Genomic DNA, 21853 nt, shown 5'->3' on the forward strand with positions numbered 1-21853 from the left:
ATAAACTGTCATTGTGATGGAAACGCAGCGGAGTGCAGTGATGACAGCGCGGTGCGGGCCACATTGCAAGGCCTGGCGGGACGGATTTGGCCCGCGGGCCTTGTGTTTGACACATGTGGTCTACAGAGACCCCTGCCTGACACGGTTCCCAAAAGACTGCTAAAAAGAGGCTGCTACTATGAACGTGTATGTTCATTCACAGGGGAACCCTTGACTCAATATATATGTGAAGTGAAGCCATGAAACATTTGGAAAAACTCTGATAACACCTGGCATTTCCTGTCCTTTTTAAACTGCCTCTGATAGAAACACATAATTTCCTTACTAGTCTGACTTCAACTTAACAAAAATGGACTATGCTGCATTGTTCTGCCATAAAGAGTGCTACAAATAGAAACAAGAAGAAACTGAGATTTCAAATTAATTGGAAGTAAAACACATGGAAGTAGGAAAGCAATATGTTGTATACCTTAAACCTATACCATGCTATATGGCAGTTATATCTCAATTTAAAAGAGTATGGACATAATTGTTTGAAAAGAGTGTCGTTCAGAGAATGAACACAATAATTCTTCTGCAATGCATTAAAAACAAACAAACAACACCCCCCCCCCCCCCAAAAAAAAAAGATATGGGAGGTAGTGATATATATAATAAAAAGGGTAGATATGATTAGTCCTAGATTGGTGTTTGGTTAAAACTTACCCAGAAATAGGCACACACTTGCAGACAAACCCCACCCCTCCCACACACACATCTAAATCTTTACTTACAAAATCTGTAACTTTGTTGAACTTCCTATTGTATATGCTAATAAAAGGACATGAAAGGAGGCTATTTTGTCACAGGAAGCTAACTGAGGAGCAGGAAGAGATGGAGAATTAGATTAAAAGCTACTTTGTGCTCCTCCCTCTAAGTTCCCAAATTGAACAGCTTCAATTTAAAATAAAACAAAATTATTTTAAAGAAATTCTATAACCAGGTTTATAAAAACAACCTTCAGCACTTATAAATATTACCCTCGGAGGCCAAGCACATTTTACCTTCTCGAGTAAGTAGTTACTGATATGTCCGCCAATAGGGTCTCCCTTGAAATCAAAGTTGATATCCATGTATTTCCCAAACCTGCTTGAGTTGTCATTACGGTTGGTTTTGGCATTTCCAAAAGCTTCCAAGACACAGTTGGACTTAAGTAGCATATTCTTCACCCTTGAGCATAGACAAATCAAAGTCATTATAAAAAGTTTTAAAGGCTGGGCCTTAAAAAAAACAAACAAACTAGACTTCACTAAAAGGTATGCAAATATACAAAGATGTTTACTACAGCACTGTTTGCTACACAGTGTACACGCCTGCCCCACAAACACAACCTAAATGTCTATCAATAGGGATGAATAGAAACAAATTAGTTTCCCAGTATAACATATACTGATATAGAAAAATGTCCAGAATATATTAATGAATGAGAAGTTAAGTTGCACTATAATATGTATTGCAGGATCTGTGTTTCTGTGTGTGTGTGTGTGTGTGTGTGTGTACACATATGTGAGTGAATGTGCTCATGCACATGTGTTAGAAAATGCTTAAAACAAATCTAGAGGAAATCGTACACTTCACTATGGTTCCCTAGGCTGATGAGATAGGGTGGGATTTCAGGGAATGTTCACCTTCAACGTCATGCTGTCATTTAAAAGTTTTTCTTTTAAATAAACATGCTTTATTTACATAAAGAATAATCTTAAAACAGTGTGCTCTGAAAAGAAAGGGTGAAACAGAAAATGGTACAATTTCTAAAAGTACTTGCTCATAAAGCCTAGAACTGTGAAATTAATTGCACTTACTTATATACCATCAGTATGGTCTTTATTATTTTAGAAGTTGTTTATTGTTTCATTTGAAGCTCTGTGCCATCTCTCTTGTATCAGTTAATTCATTTTTAAAAATATATATACTTTTATTGATTTCAGAGAGGAAAGGAGAGGGAGAGAGAGATAGAAACATTAATGATGAGAGATAATCCTTGACTGGCTGCCTCCTGCACAACCCCTACTGGGGATCGAGCCTGCAACCCAAGCATGTGCCCTGACTGGGAATCAAACTGTGACCTCCTGGTTCATAGGCTGATGTTCAACCACTGACCCAAGCTGGCTGGGCAGTTAGTTCATTTTTTAATGATCGTTATCCTTCCATTCTACAGAGCAGTCTCTCCTGACAGACATATTTTAACTTCATGCTATTATTATGTCTTTTTTATTTCACGGACAGAATTCCTCTCATATGCACATACCTGCAGGAGTAACTGGCACAACCGTGGAAGGGAGGCCCGGGCAGGCAGCCTGGAGGAAGGCCCAGGCTGGCAGCCGGAAGGCCCTGATCAGCCCTGATCGCCAGCCAGGCCTAGGGACCCTACCTGTGCACTGGACCTCTAGTATGCCATATTCCACTACACTAACTGGGTTTGGACATAAAATCAATTTCATTCTTAGCCAGTTATTCTCCTGAGCTCTTAAGGAAAATTTAAAAACTTACTCATATTTTTGTCTTATTTAAATTGCAAAGCCAGAATGAGAAGTGTGAAATGTCACAATGAATAAAAACATATCTTCTGACTTGACCATCCAGCCCAATTACAACAAAAAGAAGAAAGCCTACATCAGGTAGTGTACTCTAAATTCTCTTCTCTCAGCATTCCTTTTTTCTATTCATAAAATTGAAGATGGAGATATGTATATGGAGTGGTTTTCTACAGTGAGGGAATATTGAGTTTCAAAGTAGCAACTCTGAAAAATCCTTTTTTTCTCTTCAAAAAGTCCACACCATTTTTCGAAGTTGAGTCATGTTGCTTTATAGCCACATTTCTTTTTTTCTTTCTTTAAAAAAAAATAAATATATTTTATTGATTTTTTACAGAGAGGAAGGGAGAGAGATAGAGAGTTAGAAACATAGATGAGAGAGAGTCATCGATCAGCTGCCTCTTGCACACCCCCTACTGGGGATATGCCCGCAACCAAGGTACATGCCCTTGACCGGAATCGAACCCAGGACCTTTCAGTCCCCAAGCCAATGCTCTATCCATTGAGCCAAACCGGCCTTGGCCATTTCTTTTTTTCTTTTAAAATAAATGCATCTAGCTCTGACCAGTGTGGCTCAGTTGGTTGGGCATAGCCCCAATCACCACAGGACCGCTTTGATTCCCAGGTGAGGCACATGCCCAGGTTGTGGGTTTGAACCCTGTTGGGGTACATACAGGAGGCAACTGATCGCTGTTTCTCTCTCACATCAATGTCCCTCTCTCTCACTCTCTCTCCTTTCTTCTCTAAAATAAAATATTTTTATTTTTTAAAACAAACAAAAACTAAATAAAAAACCCATCCATTCATTCCTTACACATGTATAACATAAATATTATGTGCCAGACATGGTGCTAACAATGGGCCCAGACTGTGCCCGGGGGCTCTATTACTCATCTTGCAGTGACTGGCAGACTGGGGTGGCTGAAACCCTTTCAGAAAATGAATCATATGTAGAATGTCTACATTCAAGAGTTCTAGTTGTAATAATGATGGCATGGATCTGCCTTCCAGAGCCCCCTGCACGCTCAGGAACCTAGGGCTTCTCAGAACATCACTTTAAAAAGATATAGAAATAGAAAGAACAAGAAAACCTGTGAGCATTTGCACTATAAAAACTGCCAGTGTGAATTATAATGTCTTTGCTGACCACATACAACCATTAAGGAAGCAGTTATAAACTAAAAAAGAGGCACTTTCATCTGTTTCAGAATAATCTTATTTACCTTTATGTAAAGCCTATATCGCAATAGTCAGCTTTTTTTCCTATTAAAAACAGATACAGAGCCCAGCTGGCATGGCTCAGTGGTTGAGTGTCGACCTAAGAATCAGGAGGTCACAGTTTGATTCCCTATCAGGGTACATGCCCTAGTTGCAGGCTTGATCCCCAGTAGGGGGTATGCAGGAGGCAGCCAATCAATAATTCTCTCTTGTCGTTGATGTTTCTCTTTCTCTCCCTCTCCAAAATCAATAATATATTTAAAAATAAAACAAATATAGATAGTGATATAAAAAAGAGTAGAGATAGCATGCGATAGGAGAATCAAAGCAGTTTATCATCAATAAATGGTTGCTACATACCAGAGTTTAGGTCTAGCTAGCCGATTCTATGTAGAAAGTAAAAGTCTAATAAGAATTTCTCCCCGTTAGGGGGTCGCCCTTACCTTTCGATCTCGGCTCTCTGGCTGGGGTTGGTGATGGCCGCAATGTACTGCATGATGTACTTACTGGCTTCGGTTTTACCAGCTCCACTCTCCCCTGGAGGGAAAATTATGCCAGGCTTAAGCAAGCTCATTTTTAATGGGATAATTTAAAATTGTGGTGTTAGTTATTTAAAATCCCTATGTTTCACTGTTTGCCTTTTTTCCCCCTTTTTTTTGGAGTTTTGTCATCCTGTCTTGATGTGGTATTGATTGTAGCCATGTTGAAAAAAAAAAAAATAAGACTATTTGTAAAACTGAAGTAACAAATAGATTACAAATCAAGATGTATTTAGTGTTAAAAAAAAAATCGTGAGCTAAAATGTGATAAACTAATTCCTTAGACTAGTCTTAGCCCTTTGCAGTGATTCTTGTCTCGTGGAAAATCACTTTGCAGGGATTCAAACAGTAGCCACAGCTAAATGAATATTACCTTTTTTCTATAACAGTATTTCCTTTCATCTTACTGGGGACAAAATAATTCTTTCAGAAAATGAAAATTAGAGCAATTTTGGTAAAACAACAACAACAACAACAACAACAACAACAAAACAGGCAGCAAGCAAGCTTCAGACCCATGGTATCACTGAAAAACATGACAACTAGTAAAAGGGGGGAGAAAAGGTCAATTTTTAATTACCTACCCCCAATTTTTAAATGTTTATGCCTCTGTCCCCCAAATTCTACCTGTAGAAATTTATACTGTGGAAATAATAAAATAGTAATATAGTAATAATCATCATACTTTTCAAAAGGCTTGTTGCTGGCTATATATCATATCTAAAAATCATAGTGGAAGACAGGGAAAATAAACTAGGATTTGGTAGACTACTACACAATTGTCAGAGAATGCACTCTTTCTATAGTATCCTAATGAAAAGATGTCCATTATATATTGTTAAGTGAAATGTATTAATAGCAGCTATCACATAATTCTATAATTGTGCATTTACAACATACTTATATATGCATGTGTAACTCTACATATTTGTACATGAAAGGAAAGGTATAAAAGGATAAACACTAGTTATTGTTCACAGTGTTACGGCTTGAAATTATTCTTTTTTGGGGCGTTGGGGAGATATTCTAAGGGAAGGGACTTTTTGTGTTCGCCTAATACAATCAAACAATACTGCTGAACATAGTTTATTTGCACAAAATGTAGTCTGACTGAACTCTTCTGACCCTAGATAGCCTCCTCTCTGAAGCAGAAACACAACTGCTTTACCTACCACTCAGAGCTGTTTTGATAATCAAAATGGAATAAAAATCATAAAAGTGTTTTTAAAAGTATAAAGCCACTCATGCAAAACGTGAGGTGCCATTAGCACCACAAGAAGTTTCCACAGTTTGGGGGAGGCCCTCCTGGGTCGGTGGGCAGGCATTTTCCTGCATGAGATTCCTTGAAGAGCTCAGCTCCACTCCTTGGGCCTTTGGGGTCTGACTCCCTCCTGCGGAGCACCCCCAGCTCTCTGAGCCCATTTCAGGGTCCCCTCAACATAGTTCCCATTCACCCCTCAACACTAGTTCATTTTCTCATTCTTGGTCCAAGATTTCATTTTCTCGGTTTCACTCTGTCCCTACCTAAAGCAATGGTCAGCAAACTGCGGCTCTCGAGCCACATGAGGCTCTTTGGCCCCTTGAGTGTGGCTCTTCCACAAAATACCACGTGCAGGCGCGCACGTACAGTGCGATTGAAACTTTGTGGCCCATGAGCTGAAATCGGTTTTCAGCTCTCAAAAGAAATTTCAATCGTTGTACTGTTGATATTTGGCTCTGCTGATTAATGAGTTTGCCAACTATTGACCTAAAGTAACTTTTGTTACGATTTGTCCAGTATTTTTATGTGTTTGAGATGGAAGGAATTACCTTGGCAACTCAGTCTACAAAACTGTCTAGAGGTCCATCCAAACGTAACATGTATTTTGTAAATGAACCAAGACTAGAATGCGGTCGGAAATGATATAAATAATTTAGTATGTTCATCACATTTTTTTCCTTCTAAAAATTGCTTACGTTTCTAACTTCAAAAAAAGATCTGATGAAACATTTGGATCCTTGAGTACCAAACAAGGGAAATACAGTCTAACCTTGGCAGTACAGGGGACCCCTTCCCTAAAATACCTGATATCACAATACAAGTGTCTTTGGATCGCCTCTTCATGGCCTTGTAGGCAGCATCGGCAATAGCAAACAGGTGCGGTGGCCTCTCGTACAGCTCCCGTCCTTTATACTGCTCAATCGTCTCCCTCCCATAGATGTTCAGAGACTTGTAGGGATTTACAGAAACGACAACTTCTCCAATGAATGTGTAGATGCGCCCCTTTTCAAACCTGTGCAGAAGTAAAAGAAAAGGAAGACAAAGCTGTGGTTACACAGAGATGCTACTTCTTTTTTCTGTGAGTTCTTCTCTCCAAGAAAACCCAAAAGCCACAGGCACACAGTTTGTGACTTGCCATCTCTTTTGGTTCTGAGTGTACAGTTTCGATATGACCGTTGGACGCTGGGATGAGATGCTGCTGCTGGGAAGGCCCAGGAGGGGGCAGAAGCCAAGAAAGAATTTCATTTGGTGGGGGGTGGGGGATTCCCAATTTCCAAAATAGAGAAAGCACAGTAAGAAGAGGGGGGGGGCGGGGGGGGGGAGGGATACACACAGTTGAAGACAACCTAAGAGTTCTAGGAAGAAAAATTAAGTTAAACCAGGTCTTGCATCAACTGAACCAGATTTTCAATGATACAGAAAAAGGTCCAACTACATGTATTTCTTTTCCCTCTTGAAACCCCACTCAAATGTTAGAAAAGGGATAAAAACAGTGAATCCATAACAGAGAGGATGGCAGAGGAGATGATTCTGGCATAAGTCAAATCCAATTTTTGAACGACTGCCTAAAATCCCATCGGGTAGACAGGTCATTATTTATTTAACCATCCCCCTTCCTTCCTGCTATTTAGAGTAACACCGTAGAAAACACTTTTGACACAAAACCTTACAAATCAGCCCTAGCTGGTTTTGCTCAGTGGATAGAGTGTCAGCCTGTAGATTGAAGGGTCCTGGGTTCGATTCTGATCGAGGGCACATGCCTGGGTTGTAGGCTCCATCCCTAGTAGGGGGAGTGCAGGAGGCAGCCAATCAATGATTCTCTCTCATCATTGTTGCTTCTATCTCTCTCTCCCTCTCCCTTCCTCTCTGAAATCAATAAAAATATATTAAAAAACAAACAAACAAAAAACCTTACGAATTTCTATGGGACAGATCACCAGAATCGGATAACTAGTTGTAAGGTATATGGATTTTAAGAAGTTTTTATAATATGATCCCACCTTCCTATATAATAAAAGCACAGTATGCAAAAATGTCCCCTCAATGGGGAGGTGTCCTGGAGTTCGACCAGGGGGCAGGGCTAGCTGGGAAAAGGGAGGGAGGCTCTGGCTGGTGGCTGGCAGGTGCTAGGGACCCTACCAGCAAATGAATTTCGTGCACTAGACCTCTAGTTTTACCATAAAAGGCTAAAAAGCCACCCCATATATGATTGTTACATGTAAATGCACATAGATATATTTTATACATGATTACACAAGCATGGGAAAGTGGAAGACTGCATACTATGTCTTTTGTATCCTTTATTTCAGGGGTCGCCAACTGGTAGTCAGAAAGGTTGGCGACCGCTGCTTTATACATATGACAGGGTAAGGAGGAGGAAGGCCACGTGGGCAGTTGGAAGGAAGCAATAGGAACAAAGAAAGAGTGAAAAGCAAAAACCAATGCCTACATTTCTTTGTAAATACATGTGCCTATATGTACAAAGAAAAAATTTTTAAATTTAGAAAACCCAGCCATAGTCACTATGTACCTATCAACCCACACATATAATATAAACATATATGAGCCAGCGCTAGGCCGACACCCACATGGGCAATTGGTTGCCACCATCCCACTCCACCTGCTGAGAGCCACAGGCAGACACACGGGTCACTTCCGAGAGCAGCATGCAGGGAGCGCTGCAGAGCCCGAACGCTGACCTGGACAGCAGCCGTGTCTCCGACACGCTTGCTGTGGGGCCAGTGCAGCAAGGCAAGAACTAACTAAGCCTTGGGACCACAAGGCCAAAAAGTACCTTCAACTTCCTTTGCAGGGCAGTGAAGGCTGTGGGTATGGCTATAATTAGGAGTGGAAACAAACAGATGTTGATAATGTCGACAGAAAATTAAAACCAAGATGTTTATCAAGTGGTGGGTGTATATGTAAATAGGGGCTATGAGCCAGCCAGGGTTTTCTGTGCCTTTTTCTGCAGTGGTTTTCCTGTGCGTGCACCGACTGTGAGCACGTTTAAGGGTGGCTGCAAGCCCCCTGCATCTGGGCCTGAATGCTCACACTGCACACTTAGTAACCGAGAGACCTGGGGAGAGCCACTTCGCCTCCAGGTGCTCCAGCTTCTTCATCTGTGAGATGGTGATAATTACACCCCTCGCCCCTTGGCATTGTTCAAGGACTTTAAAAAAGAGGCAATTAATTTTATGTTCCCAATTATGCTATGCAGGAAGGAGATTTTTAATAAATGCTTTCGTTTTATTATCATTGCTACTTAAATCACAGTGATCCCTGCCACACAAGGAATTAATTCGGAGATCATAAATCGCTTGCGCCAATAAACTAGTGGCTACTTACAAGCAAAATGTCTACACAGCTCATGTTCAAAGACACACAAAAGTAATATAAAGCGAAGCTCACTACCCAGCCTTTCTATAGCTTAACCTTCAAATTTGCATGACATGCTCAACAGCTGTCTTCAAGGAAAAGAATTTTTTAAAAAACCAACAGGATTCTTTTAGCTTTACAAAACACTGTCCACACAGGAAAAAAGGGAAGGGAAGGGAAGGGAAGGGAAGGGGAGGGAAGGGGGAGGGGAGGGGAGAGTAGGGGAGGGGAGGGGAAGGGGAGGGGAGAGGAGGGAGAGAAGGGGAGGGGAGGGGAAGGGAAGGGAGGGGAAGGGGAGGGAGGAGGAGGGGAGGGGGGAGGGAAGGGAGGTGGGGGCAGGGGTAGGGAAGGGAAGTGGAGGGGAGAAACAGCGGGGGGGAGAGAGAGCATAGGAAAGAGAGGAGAGGCGGTAAGAGGAGGAGGAGGAGGAGGAGGAAAAGGAGGAAGAGGAGGAGGAGGAGGAAAAGAGAGAAGGATACTAGAAAAAATTACCTCATAAGTCTGGAACTTAATGACTAAGAGGTACAGCAAATAACACATGAGATTAGAATGTTCTAAGAGTCCAGGTCTGTCTAATCATGTACTTTCTCCAAAATTCATTTTATTTCAAATTAAATGATTTTGTTCATCAAAAGTTCCAGGTGACATTGAAAACACACTAACAGAACGACCACAGGCATAATTATTAGCTTGGAGAAGAGAGTCAAAGGTTCATCCAAATACGATATTAAATACAACGTTTCAGTCCCTTACAAAACATCCCAGGCTTATTTGAAACCATGGTTATCAAAGATGAAATTTTAATTTGCTTAGGCTGAAATCCACCGCTAGAGGGTGCCAGCAGACACATGAACACCAATCCAAGACTTCATTTCGCTCTGGAAAGCCTTTGGAGATGAAGTCAGCTTCCCGGAGGTAATGTGGTCACCTGCCTAGTTTGCTTATAGGGGGAAATGCTGAAAGGACCCCAGATGACACGTGGGAAGAAGCCACCTCTTACAAGAGACCAAGATCAACCAGACACTGGGGCCTGCCTCTGGGAATTAAGAAAAGAAAATGCACAGGGAAGTACTGCCAATAGATAATAACAGTAGAGTGTGCAAGGTAAGATAATGAAAGCATGACCTGCCAGGGCCAACGTGACCGCGACACACCCCTTTCAAGGAGGATCCCTAAAGAGAAGCATGTGAATGAACTCCACAGCAGAGTACAAGGCCTTTTGTGTTCTGGCCTCAGGTTGTCTTCGGTGACTCTCCTAATTACCCATCAACATCTCCCCATCTCCTCCAAGTCTGTATTGTCTATTCAAGATCCACTTTCTCTGCCAAGCTCACCTTCACTTTAATGAGCTGCTTACAGTTCCCACGAGCACCATGACTTCACGGTTTGCTCCTAGGGTTCCTTCTGTCCTTTCCCCACCTGGTCTCTTCTTCCCCCATCTGTTTCGCAGGTTCTCACTTCTTCAAAAGCCTCCACATCAGCTCCTCTAAGCTAAGAAGCCCGTCTTGATACCCTATCTCAACCACCAGGATGACGGTATTTGCTCTGTTCAGACATTTTCTTTAGAATTTCCCAAAGAGCTTAACAGCAGCCAGCGATGTTGAAAGCTGAATTTCTTTAAGAAGTTCAAAACTATTTATTGAATGAGCCAGCTGTTTTCCACAGGCTTCTGAATGAAAAACAACGAGGTTCCAAAAAGGCTTTGAATTAATGAGTGGCAATGGAGAAAATGTAAGAATGCCTCCGGAGAAGGACAACAGTCTTTCTGTACAAGAATTTGGAAACATTTATTTAAACGACAGCAGGGAAGGACTCCATTTACTCCAGGAGTAAAGGGAGCGCTGACAGCCCAGCGTGTGGCCTGGCCACGGAGAAATGTGAACCATGTGCAGTGGACACTCGCGGCGGGCCTCTGGTACAGAGCAGGGAGCTGTATGACACTTCGGGACATTTTTGGAGAACTAACAAAAACAGGGAGTTCCCTATAATATGTACACACACTGTAACACCTGAGGGCTCAATTTTGAAAAGGAAATGTATTTTAATAAACGCTGCTTTTATAATTCTTCAAAATGTGTGTATGCATTTTTGCGGGACACCGTGTATATGAGGTTGGCTGGTAGCTCTTATCGTTGCTGAACAAAATGGTGGATGTAATGGATGAGGTTGGGGGACTCAAATCCCCAGCTCCAGTGCCACAAAACGACCTGAAAGCGTTTGCGGGTGCCCTGAAGGAGAGAGCCTGGACTCCCACATCTGGGGCTGAGATCCCCGGCAAGCACAGCGCCTTCTGTAGCGAGAAGGACACAGCAATTACTGCTGTGGTGTTTACCGAACAGCATAGAACCTGAGTCCAATCAGGAGGAAACCTGAGACAAACCTTCCCTGAGGTACATGCTACAAAATCACTGAAAAGTTTTGCAGTCAAGAAAACAGAGAAAGGCTGAATAATATTCCCGATTGTAAGAAGTCAGAGACGTAACTGCTAAGCGCAAGGCCCACTCCAAGAAAGTTTCTTGTGGTATTCTTGCCAATTTTTCAGTACACTTGAAATTATATCAGAATAAAAGTTGTTCATAAAAATCCAATTTCCAAGCTTCTTTACAAGTAGGATTAAAATTTTATTGATCTTGAATAGACAATACAGACATAGTAATAGATTCAAAAGATATAAATGAAGAGCTAGTGACAAATGTTTCACCATTTTCCACAGCTTCCCTCATCACTTTCCTGTGAACTCTTCTAGAAATAGTTTATTCACACACACAAATGTATACCTATGGTTTTTTTTTTTTTACACAAGTGACCCTTTTCTCTAATTAAAATAGATATCTAGGTTTAAAATGTATGTATTTTTTATTTCATGTAAATAGAGAAGAGTTTAATTTTTTATGCCTGCAATAGTATTTCTATTCATATCATATAATATAACTAATCCTTAATGGATGATCATTTAGGCTGCAAACAATGTTTTGGTACTAGGAACAAAGCAACTAAAATATAATGGCACATATTCTTTATATATGTATATGTATACGTATATGTATATGTATATATGTATATCTGTAGTACACATTTTGACACTTAAAGCTTCAAAGGGTATGTGTAACTTACACTTAGGGATGACTGTCATATTATTCTCCAAAGAGGTTGCCACAATTGAAACTTCCACCGATGACGAGTGAGTTTCTGTTTCCTGGGTGTGGGTTTTTTAGCCAACGCTGCTGGCCCGTGTCGAAAGGGCACCCTTTATTGCAGTTTTACTTTCAAAGTACACAGAACTTTGACCCCTCTCTTTCCCGAGGCACCAGACTTTTGCAACGTTCATGAGCAAACTGCCAAGTTTCAATTCGGTTCAGTTCACCTTCCCAGGTTCTTAGACGAGGATCTCTGCCAAGGGTGAAAGCATCGTGCTTCTACTGCTTCTGGCAGAATCATGGTCTCCACGCGACGGACTCCACCTGCTTTACCCCCCTTGTTACACTGCACGTTCCCGAGCTGGGCAGGGACAGTGTGTCAGAGGGATTATGAGCGTTCTGTCCCACAGCCCGCGGCGCCGGGTTTGAATCCTGGCTCTGCTAGTTACCGACTGTGTATATTCATAAACATCTGAGTAACTAACAAGTGCCAGGCACCAGGCCAAGAGCCCGAGTTACAGGGAATAAATTGCATTATTGTACTCAAAGGTCTGCATAAACAGTGTCATGTAGTTCAAATTTCACATGATAGATGGTTTAAAATTTACATATTTTTTATTTATCGTTCTCCTCTTACACCCATGCATGTTCCCCCCCCCTCTCTCTCTCATAAACACACACACACACACAACACTGCACTGTTTCGGAAAAGATAACAACAAAGATAGAAAGGATGCTATGCAATCTTAAGAGAAAGGATACCTCACCCAGCTTTAGAAGTGGGAGGGTTGGTTCAAAGCCGGCATCCTAAAATAGAAGCTCCTTGACATCGGAACTAGTTCTGTGATTACACAGACTCCATTTAGGCAGCTCTAGGCACTCCTCAGCTTCTACCGCCTTAAGAACACCAAAAGAGGACACTTTATTTTGACTTTTTAAAATTATTATTATTATTAATATACTGAATCTGGGAAGAGAATGCTGGGGAAACACCCTCCCTGTCCCCCAGTGGAGCACAAGGGGATCCCTGGTCTCTCCCAGCAGAGGACAGAAAGGGAGCCTTAACAAGTGCCCCTCATCCCCTGACTGAAGTCAGCACTAACCAGCTCCTTGACTGTGTGTATGTTACTTAACTTTTCTGGGACCCCCTTCTCTCTTTTTTAGACTTATTTCTCAATCACAGTGGAGTGCAATGTTCTGTTAGTGTCAGGTGTACCACCTTCTGTGCCCCACTCTCTTCATCAGCAGGGCGGGAGGGGCAGTGACCTCCCAGCACCGTCATAAGAAATGAGATGCCCCACACGCTGGAACGCTCAGCACACTCCAGGTGATGGTAAGAGGGCAATCAACCAAGTGCTGTCCTCATTCTGAGCGATCCTGCGGGCTGTCTGAACGGCGGGAGGTCCCTGGTCCAGCGCACTGCCTCTGGGCTGTGTTGTTTGTCCTCACAGCAAGAGTGGCTTCTGTGATCACGATGAATCACGGGCCCGCTTGCATCATGTCAGGCAAATGTTCTAGCGGTTCCTACGGACCCCCTAAAGCCAACAGCCCCTCCCCAGGACACAGGAAACCAGTGAGGGCACTGGCGGTGGTTTCACTGACTTCCTGAGCTCAGGTCTTGGTTTCCTTCTCGAGACCAACATCTCTTCACGTGGGCTGCAGGAAAGGCATTAACCAGAATGCATGGTCAGCGGACGCCCGGCTGAAGGTAGTTTACGTTTGGTTTGTATGTTTGTAAATGGGGGGGAAAATGTATTTTTGGTAAATACATTTTAAGATAATGATTGGTTTTTCAAAACACATGTCTGTTATTTACTGAGGCATGCCTTGTGGAAACATGTTCATTCTAAATGTGTTGACTGCTATCTTTCATTTTATTTGTGTTCATTTGTCCATTCATTCAATACCGAGCTGCTCGGGCCCATGTTCCAAGCCGTGTGTGTGCTGGGAGCCATGGGGAGAGGGGGAACAGGTAAGCACTGTCTCCACCACAATGCAAGGTGACGAGAGGGTCAGATGCTCAACAAGAGGCGAAGGGACATGCGCCCCATGGTAGGGGGGGAGTGGAAGGGGACCAGTGTCTGAGGAACCGGAGCAGGACAATGGGACTGCTCCGCAGCACAGACAACAAAATGTGTGTGGGGAGAGGGTGGGATGTGCATCAGGCCTTGCAGGGGTTTGGCCTTGATTCCAAGGGCGGAGTTGTTGTTGTTGTTTTTATTACTGATTTCAGAGAGGAAGGGAGAGGGAGAGATAGAAAGATCAATGACGAGAGAGAATCATTGATTGGCTGCCTCCTGCACGCCTCACATTAGGGATTGAGCCCTCAACCCAGGCATGTGCCCTGACCAGGAATCGAACTGTGACCTCCTGGTTCATAGGTCTACGCTCAACCACTGAGCCACGCCAGCCGAGCCAAGGGCAGTGTTTTAAGAACTGATCACAGTGGCTTTTTTGTAAGACCCCTCTGCCTGCAGGGTGAGAAGGACAGAGTGCCCGGTGACAGCAGCGAGGAGGCTAAATAGGCGTCAGTCCCAGGATGGGCAGGCTGTCGCATGAACTGGGTTGGAGCAGTGGAGATGGAGAAGGAAGCAGTGGCTTTAAGGGAGGGAGCAGAATTGATCAACCCGGATAACTTGCGGGATGTGAGAGGTGAGAAAGAGGGCTGTGTCAGGGCTTCTCACAGGAGCCACGGAGCAGACCACAGGGCTGTGTACGTAGGAGAACAGTGGCAGGAGAAGAAGAGCAGAATTTTAGGAGGTGGCCGTGGTTTAGACAGGCTGTGTTGAGTCACAATTACCTGAGAGCTACCCAGTCAAGATGTCTTTCACTTTTCTTTCTCTCACAATTGAATGAAACCCGATCCCTTGGACACAAAAGGAGAACCACCCAGGACAGCAAACACAGAGAGGGAAACCAATAATAAGCACCAGGCAAGGCAGGCAAATTCTGCAGGGAGACTACATGCAACAGATATGCAAGAAAAGTGGTAGGACACATACCGGGTTTCTATTTTAAATTTTTTTAGTAACTAAACTGAATCATGTCAAGTCACTTGGTGACTCCACATTTCTATTGTAAGAAAATAGTAGATACAACACAACCCTTCCTCCTCTATGAAGACTCCGTACTATGGTCCTAGGCAATTTGGTTAAAAAAAAATAAATAAAACAAATCCTATATAATAAAAGCCTAATATACAAATCGACCAAATGGCAGAATGACCTGTGGAATGACCAGTCGCTATGGCATGTACTGACCACCAGGGGGCAGAGGCCCAACACAGGAGCTGCCCCTAGCCTGCAGACCCCAGGACAGCCAAGGCGGGTGCCATGGGGGGGGGGGGGCGCCTCCCCAATCATTCTGCTGATCGCCCTGAAGAGGAAGGCAAACTGCGGGGGCATGGGGCGGGGCCAGCTAGTGAACAGGCTGGCACCAGCCCCGATCATCCTGCCTGCCGGAGTGGGCAGCGCCAGGTCAGCCAAGGTTGCTGCCAATGGGAGATCCTGATCGCCCCGCCAGGCACTCCACAGATTGGCCCTGATCGCCAGGCAGGCCTAGGGACCCTATCCATGCATAAATTTTGTGCACTGGGCCTCTAATAAATAAATAAGAGGCTAGCTCTCAGAATACTGTGTAAATCATTCTCTTGACCATGAAAGATACTTTTACCAACTCATTCACTTGCCAAGAGGAAACAGAACATTTTATAGTAATATGTCATGTAAACGAGACAATCCTCAATGACACAAAGTAATCTGTCACGCGTGGCACAGCAAACCATGCCCACAGATAAGCAGGCTGGGTTGACATCTGTGAGCACGTGGCTTTTCAGGTTTTGTTGTTTTGTAGGCTGGAGTGTCTGAAAAGGGTCCAAATTTCAAGTCTGTCACTACGAGGGGAAGGATATTGGGAAATCTCACAGGGCACTCAGTCAGCCAATCACCTTACAATGGACAGTCTCCACGTCTGCTGGTGTGAGGATGTTTCCATGCTGGGCAGAGGATCATTGTGAGGTCAGAGCACCTGCAACTAACTTCAGCCCAGGAAATCCTGAAATGGTTCGGCTTTGATCGTGCAAGAAAAGCTGTCTTTTCCATGAGATTATGAAAGATTTATAGCGTACCAAACCCATACCACGGCATGCAAATGGTTTTGACCATCTTTTTGCCACCCTACAGCTTTTAAACACTGTTTAACTGACTGATCAATTTGGCTAAAATCCTAACGGAGGAAATGCAGAGATCCATGAACTAACTGGACTGCAGGGAAGCCACTAGAAGGGCCTGAGAGAGTCCTAAGGAACTACAGACCCTCAGACCAATAGATGGATATTTAAATACTCATATGCCATTAAAGCGAGTAGCAAACAAACACACCAGAAGAAAGATATTATATAGTTTACACTGTCAGCCTATGAATAAATCACAACGGCATTATCGATCGCCGAAATGCCGAGTGCCTAATAACGATAGGCAGGAAGAGTTAGACCAAAACATAAGAATGAAACTTTCCTATTAATAACAGGACGCTCTATTTTCTCTTCTGATGCACAAGTAATAAATATAATTTCTTCAACCTGGGGATCAAGTTATACATTTATTCCTTCCCATCCATTTCATTTAAAAGTGGACTTCTATTACAGTAACCGTTTGTTTAGTAGGCATGCCTAGGGGAGTAGTTAACTGGAATTTGCCTTAACCAAGGAGTTAGCCTATTTATAAATCAACTAGTAGCCCTGCACATGAATCCAGTACTCGCCAGTGGCTCGCTGCCCCACCCTCCAGTAGCTCTCTGCCTGCTGCCTCACCCTCCTGTAGCTCCCTCTGTCCCCCCCCCCCCCATAGCTTGCTGCCTTGCCTCCTCCTGTAGCTCACTGCCTCACCCTCCTGCTGATCTGTGATCCAGTCGTTATGTGGTTGGTCATTACACTTCACAGAGTAACGACCATTTGCATATTACATTTTTATTATATAGGATACTGCCCAGGAAGATGCAGGATACCTGGATCTAAGTCAGAAAACCCTTTGGCAGGAATGCACAACTATGTGAACTGATAACTATGCATTTTAAATAATACTATAAGCCACTTATACTATTGTACCGAACACTCTTTTTAAAAACAATCAAACAAGCAAACAATCTCACAAATATCTGAGGACTGGAAATAAAAAGGATAAACTTAGGAAGATTCTTAGCCCTTCCCACCCTCACATTCATACCCATAGGAAGCCTCGTCCCCTTACACTGTCCTGAGCATTCCACGCCCTGCTGCTCTCTGGGTGACCCTAGCAGGTGTACACTGTCCCTTTTTAGCAACTAATTCAGTAAATGACCGAAAATCTAGTCAGCCCACTGCATCACTTTTTTATAACAGGTTTTTCCAGGTGTTGTTAAATCTATTCAGTTTTGGGTACAAACTGAGTAGCCATCGTGGCTGGAGATACCGAAGAGAAATAATCGCTAAGTAGTCAGTGAACGAGTTATTTCCATTTCAGTTACTGTGATAACACCTGTGATAAGTTCAATAAACAAGGACACACTGTGCACTTACTGTACCAAGAACCACCTCAGTTGTTTTTCACTTGCTGCTAATTATGTTTGTTAAATATTAATAGAAAACCTTCCAAAACCTTCTTTTGTTGGCATCAGACACTTAGTTACAGGTAAGAAGAAAATCTCCATACATTTAACCAATCACCTAATTATCATCTCTGCTTGGAGAAGTCAGAATGGCAAAGCCACGCTTCCCATTGACTGGCCTGGGAGGGAGATCTATTTCCACCACAGATGAATTGTGTAGGAGCAGGGGAAACCGTGAATGTTCCACAGATGCACCAAAGTTATGTGGTCCGGCTATTGTTTCTGTTGGGCCACCATAGAGTTGAGCAGGGGATTTTTAAAACCAGCAAAAATATTTATTGAATGACTGACAGACGGGCCAGCAATGCTGTCAGCAGCTCTCCTTGGCTCTGCTTGTCAGATGTCTGTAACACCCATTAAGGCCACATTTCCTCTGTGAAGCATTAAAAAAAAATAACATTCCTTGTGTCTAAGGTAGAGCGAGGGGTTAACGTCTTTCTCCTATCAGCAGTGTACAATCAATGTCATTTAGGTGGCCTTGCCTTTGGGCTGTGGACAGCAGCCCTGGGGAGGGAGGGAGGGAGGGAGGGAGGGAGGGAGGGAGGGAGGGAAGGAGGTGTAACTGGCACACTCGGTGTTCCAGCCGGGAGTGTCTGCAGGCCCAGAGCCCTTCTCAGGGCCGGCGGCAATACTGTCTCGGCTCTGAGGTCCACGGCCCCTAGAGGGAAATTCAGGACATCAGGCGGCATCATCCCCAAGTGACACACCGAATGCTGCTGAGAAAAGGGCGATGCTGCTAAGTTACTAAAAATCAGCAAAAATATTTATTGAATGTAGGTGAAGTAGGCGAAGGCAGGACGACATGATTCCATCCTTGCTTTTACTAGCCTGGGAACGGACACTTTTGGGTCTTCCTGTGCTTTGATACCCGGAGGCCTGTAAATACTACAGGTAACACAGGAAAGCATCTTCAGGTGAAGACCTGGGAAAGAAGTTTCCCTGTACAGACCACCTGGCAGCCATCACCCAGACAGACCATGGGACGCCTGGACCAAAGCAGAGGCGAAGATGGCAGGGCTGATTCGTCTCAACAATGTACTGCTCATGATAAGAACTCTCGACGTTTTCTTCGAGACACCCCGCAGTGTTTACCGATTTGCAAATCCTAAGGCCCTTGGATAAAATTTTGCCATTTCTAATTTTAGCTAAAGCCTCCTAACTCTTCTATGCTCACTTGACACTGCTCATGGGGGCCTCTCAACAATGGCTGTTTGTTTTGGGGGTCGAATTTTTATAGTGAAAAGAAGGCAGCTGAATTGGGAGGGATTTAAAGAGGACAGAGAAGGTGAAAGACATCAACTATTCCAGATTACAGAGAGTTTTCATTTAAAATGAATTTTTATTGGTGTTTAGAGAGAGAGATGAAGGGAGAGGAAGAGAAACATAATAGACGGACTGCCTCCTGCACACTTCCTACTGGGGATCTAGCCCAAAACCTGGGCATGTGCCCTGACCAGGAATTAAACCAGTAACCTTTAGGTGCATGAGTTAGGGTGGGAGATTTCATTTTAAAATGATATTTGAGAAGCTGCGTTTTACAGCTTATTCCTATATTGTAATTGCTTTTCCTAGAAAATGGTGAGCCATATTTCTTTTTAATTTATTATTACTCATTCCTAGTACACCACTGTGGGACCCAAGGGAATCTTTACTAAAGGAGGAGGGACCTGGAACCATTAAGAGATTCATTAGAAAAAAACAACACACACAAGAAAACTCAAAAGTATTAAATGGGCCCATATTCAATTTCAAAAAATCAACACATCTCAAAGACAAACATGATAATCTACCACTCTTCATTATCCAGTCAGTCCTCCACTTGTGAAAATAATGAAGTGTGGTCTGTGCTCAGGAATACCAGACACCAGGAAGTGAACTAAGAGAAGAAGAATGTGGTGGCAAAGAAAAGAGTCAAAAACTAAAAACAGATCAAATACATCAGGAAATGGAAAAAACAAATAATTTTCCCTAATTTTTTTTGTAGTTCCTAAAGCAGAAATTAAATCATTTTTATTGCTAGATCAAACTGAGAAAGGAGTGTGTGTAAGTAGATGGGTTGCCAATTTAAAAAAATACTCTAATATTTATCTTTTGTTTATGTGTCACCCCAACGACGATGATTGTGAACCCAGAGCTTCATAGACCAAGAAGAAAAGTGTCAGCTGCCCTCAGAAAGTAGCTCGGCCCTGCTCATTTTAGCAGCAGGCAGTTTCTCTGCACTCCACCTGTCTGGTGATATTACAGCTCACAAAGTAAGAGGAAATAAGCCTACTTATAAATTCCACATCTTTACTAAGGTTCCATTGTCCTCTGTGAATAAGAATGGAAACTAACCTGTGCCGTTAAATAGCTAAAGCTATTAATATTCTTATTTTATAATTTCAGGAAATACTTTGTCTCAAATTTTTGCTTATAATCTGTCTAAGTTTAAAAAGCCAAGGATCTGGCCAGCGTGGCCAGCATGCCTGGCAGATCTGGGGCCGAGGATTCTGCTGGCTCGGTCCACTCGAGTGGCGGGGCCAGGGTCAGGATTGCCCTGGTGCCGCTGGGGTGTCCGGCAGGGTAGGGGGCGAGGAGGTGGCCCATGCAGTGGGGAAATCAGTTCCACGCAAGGAAACTGAGGACATGAGCTGATGTGTTGAGGATGGCGGGAGGCAGGCTTCTCACTACCGTAGAAGGAAATGGCAGCTACGGAAGGGAGAAGGCTAAAAGCAACCCATGGTGCTGGAATGAAAGGAGGGATATCAGTATGAACTCGTGGTATTTAATATAAATAGACAAAGGAAGAGAAGTACCCGTGCGTGCGTGCGTGCGTGCGTGCGTGCCTATGCATTCCCCCCATACCCCCAGCTCTGTTTGCTGACAGTCTAAAATAGGGGTGTCGAACTCAATCAGAGAAGGGGCCAAAATCTAAAATCCAGCCTAAATCGCGGGCCGAATGGTTTACTGAACAGTCATAAACTGTCATTGTGATGGAAACGCAGCGGAGTGCAGTGATGACAGCGCGGTGCGGGCCACATTGCAAGGCCTGGCGGGACGGATTTGGCCCGCGGGCCTTGTGTTTGACACATGTGGTCTAAAAGCAGTAACACACCAGGAGCAACAAACACACCTACTACCCAGGTCTTGCTTTCCACATCCCACACCAAGACTTTTTGGAGCGATGTCTGATTTCATCCCTGGGACAGGAAGGCCTAAGATGAGCCTGGAATGGTAGTGATTGTGAGCCAGAAAGTAAGGAAGCTCCCAAAGATTGACAGGGACATGGCAGACGGATACCACAGCTAGACCAAAGGGACTTCCCTTCTTCAAACCTGGGATAAGTAGGTCTGCTTATTTGGGAAAACACGGAGAATGAATATTACTGTCTACGGGTATTTCTCTTTGTCCGTTGGTGTATGGACCACAGCTTTTACCTTCTAGTTGCCAAGAGATGCAGACCACAGATTAGACCAAAGCGTGGGGTTAACCTGCTATAAAGCAATCACCACAAGTGCACAAACAGCTCAGATCTGTGCTCTGTTGACAATATGGTGCTTTTAAAAAATATCTAATATGCAGATGCCTACACATCAGCATATATCTATATACGTTGCTAATAAGGCCCTTCTCTGGATACAGTGAAGCAATGCATTTATGTTCTGATTTTAAAAAATAAAATTAAAAATTTCAAATGAAAAGTCTTTGTTCTTTTGAATCATGACCGGTCCCTTGGGGTAATGGCCATGTTTGAACCCGTACTTATGTTGGGGTACTTGCGATCAGCTGCAGAGACAAATGGTTTTGGTTATTAATGCATACATAATTTTTTTTCTAAGTTGTATCCTTAATACCTACTAGAAGAAAACATTTTTCCCCCTGAAAAATAATTTGTAAGACATGGTATCAATTAGGTTGGCTTTAAATGCTCCCTTTCCTCAAATTCTGACTAAAAGATTAATCACTTGGGGGGGAGGGGAGAATCTTTTTCACTGTTGACAATCTGTGGTTGAGATTTAGCTCTAACTTTTAAAAAAACATTTGTATATTCAAACATAAAAGTTGTAAGAACAGCATTAAAAAAAAAAACCTCGCAAATATCCTTCACTCAGATGATTTCAAACATAT

General features: G+C 43.2%; 1 protein-coding gene across 3 annotated transcripts in view; it reads right to left on the reverse strand.

Annotated features, from left to right (window-relative positions):
- The window catches only part of MYO1D (myosin ID), a 255527-nt gene that overhangs the window by 165851 nt on the left and 67823 nt on the right, over positions 1–21853 (reverse strand). For all 3 annotated transcript variants that reach the window (XR_004990770.2, XM_036454229.2, XM_036454231.2), the window contains exons 2-4: positions 6395–6603; positions 4235–4328; positions 1044–1209 (exon numbers count right to left, since the gene is read on the reverse strand). Coding sequence is in view for 2 of the 3 variants with exons in the window: in XM_036454229.2 (XP_036310122.1) it covers positions 1044–1209; positions 4235–4328; positions 6395–6603 (469 nt within the window). In the remaining variant the exon portion in view is untranslated. The remainder of the gene's footprint in view (positions 1–1043; positions 1210–4234; positions 4329–6394; positions 6604–21853) is intronic.

The sequence above is a fragment of the Pipistrellus kuhlii genome, unplaced genomic scaffold, assembly GCF_014108245.1.
Source record: "Pipistrellus kuhlii isolate mPipKuh1 unplaced genomic scaffold, mPipKuh1.p scaffold_m20_p_28, whole genome shotgun sequence".
Classification (NCBI taxonomy): domain Eukaryota; kingdom Metazoa; phylum Chordata; class Mammalia; order Chiroptera; family Vespertilionidae; genus Pipistrellus; species Pipistrellus kuhlii.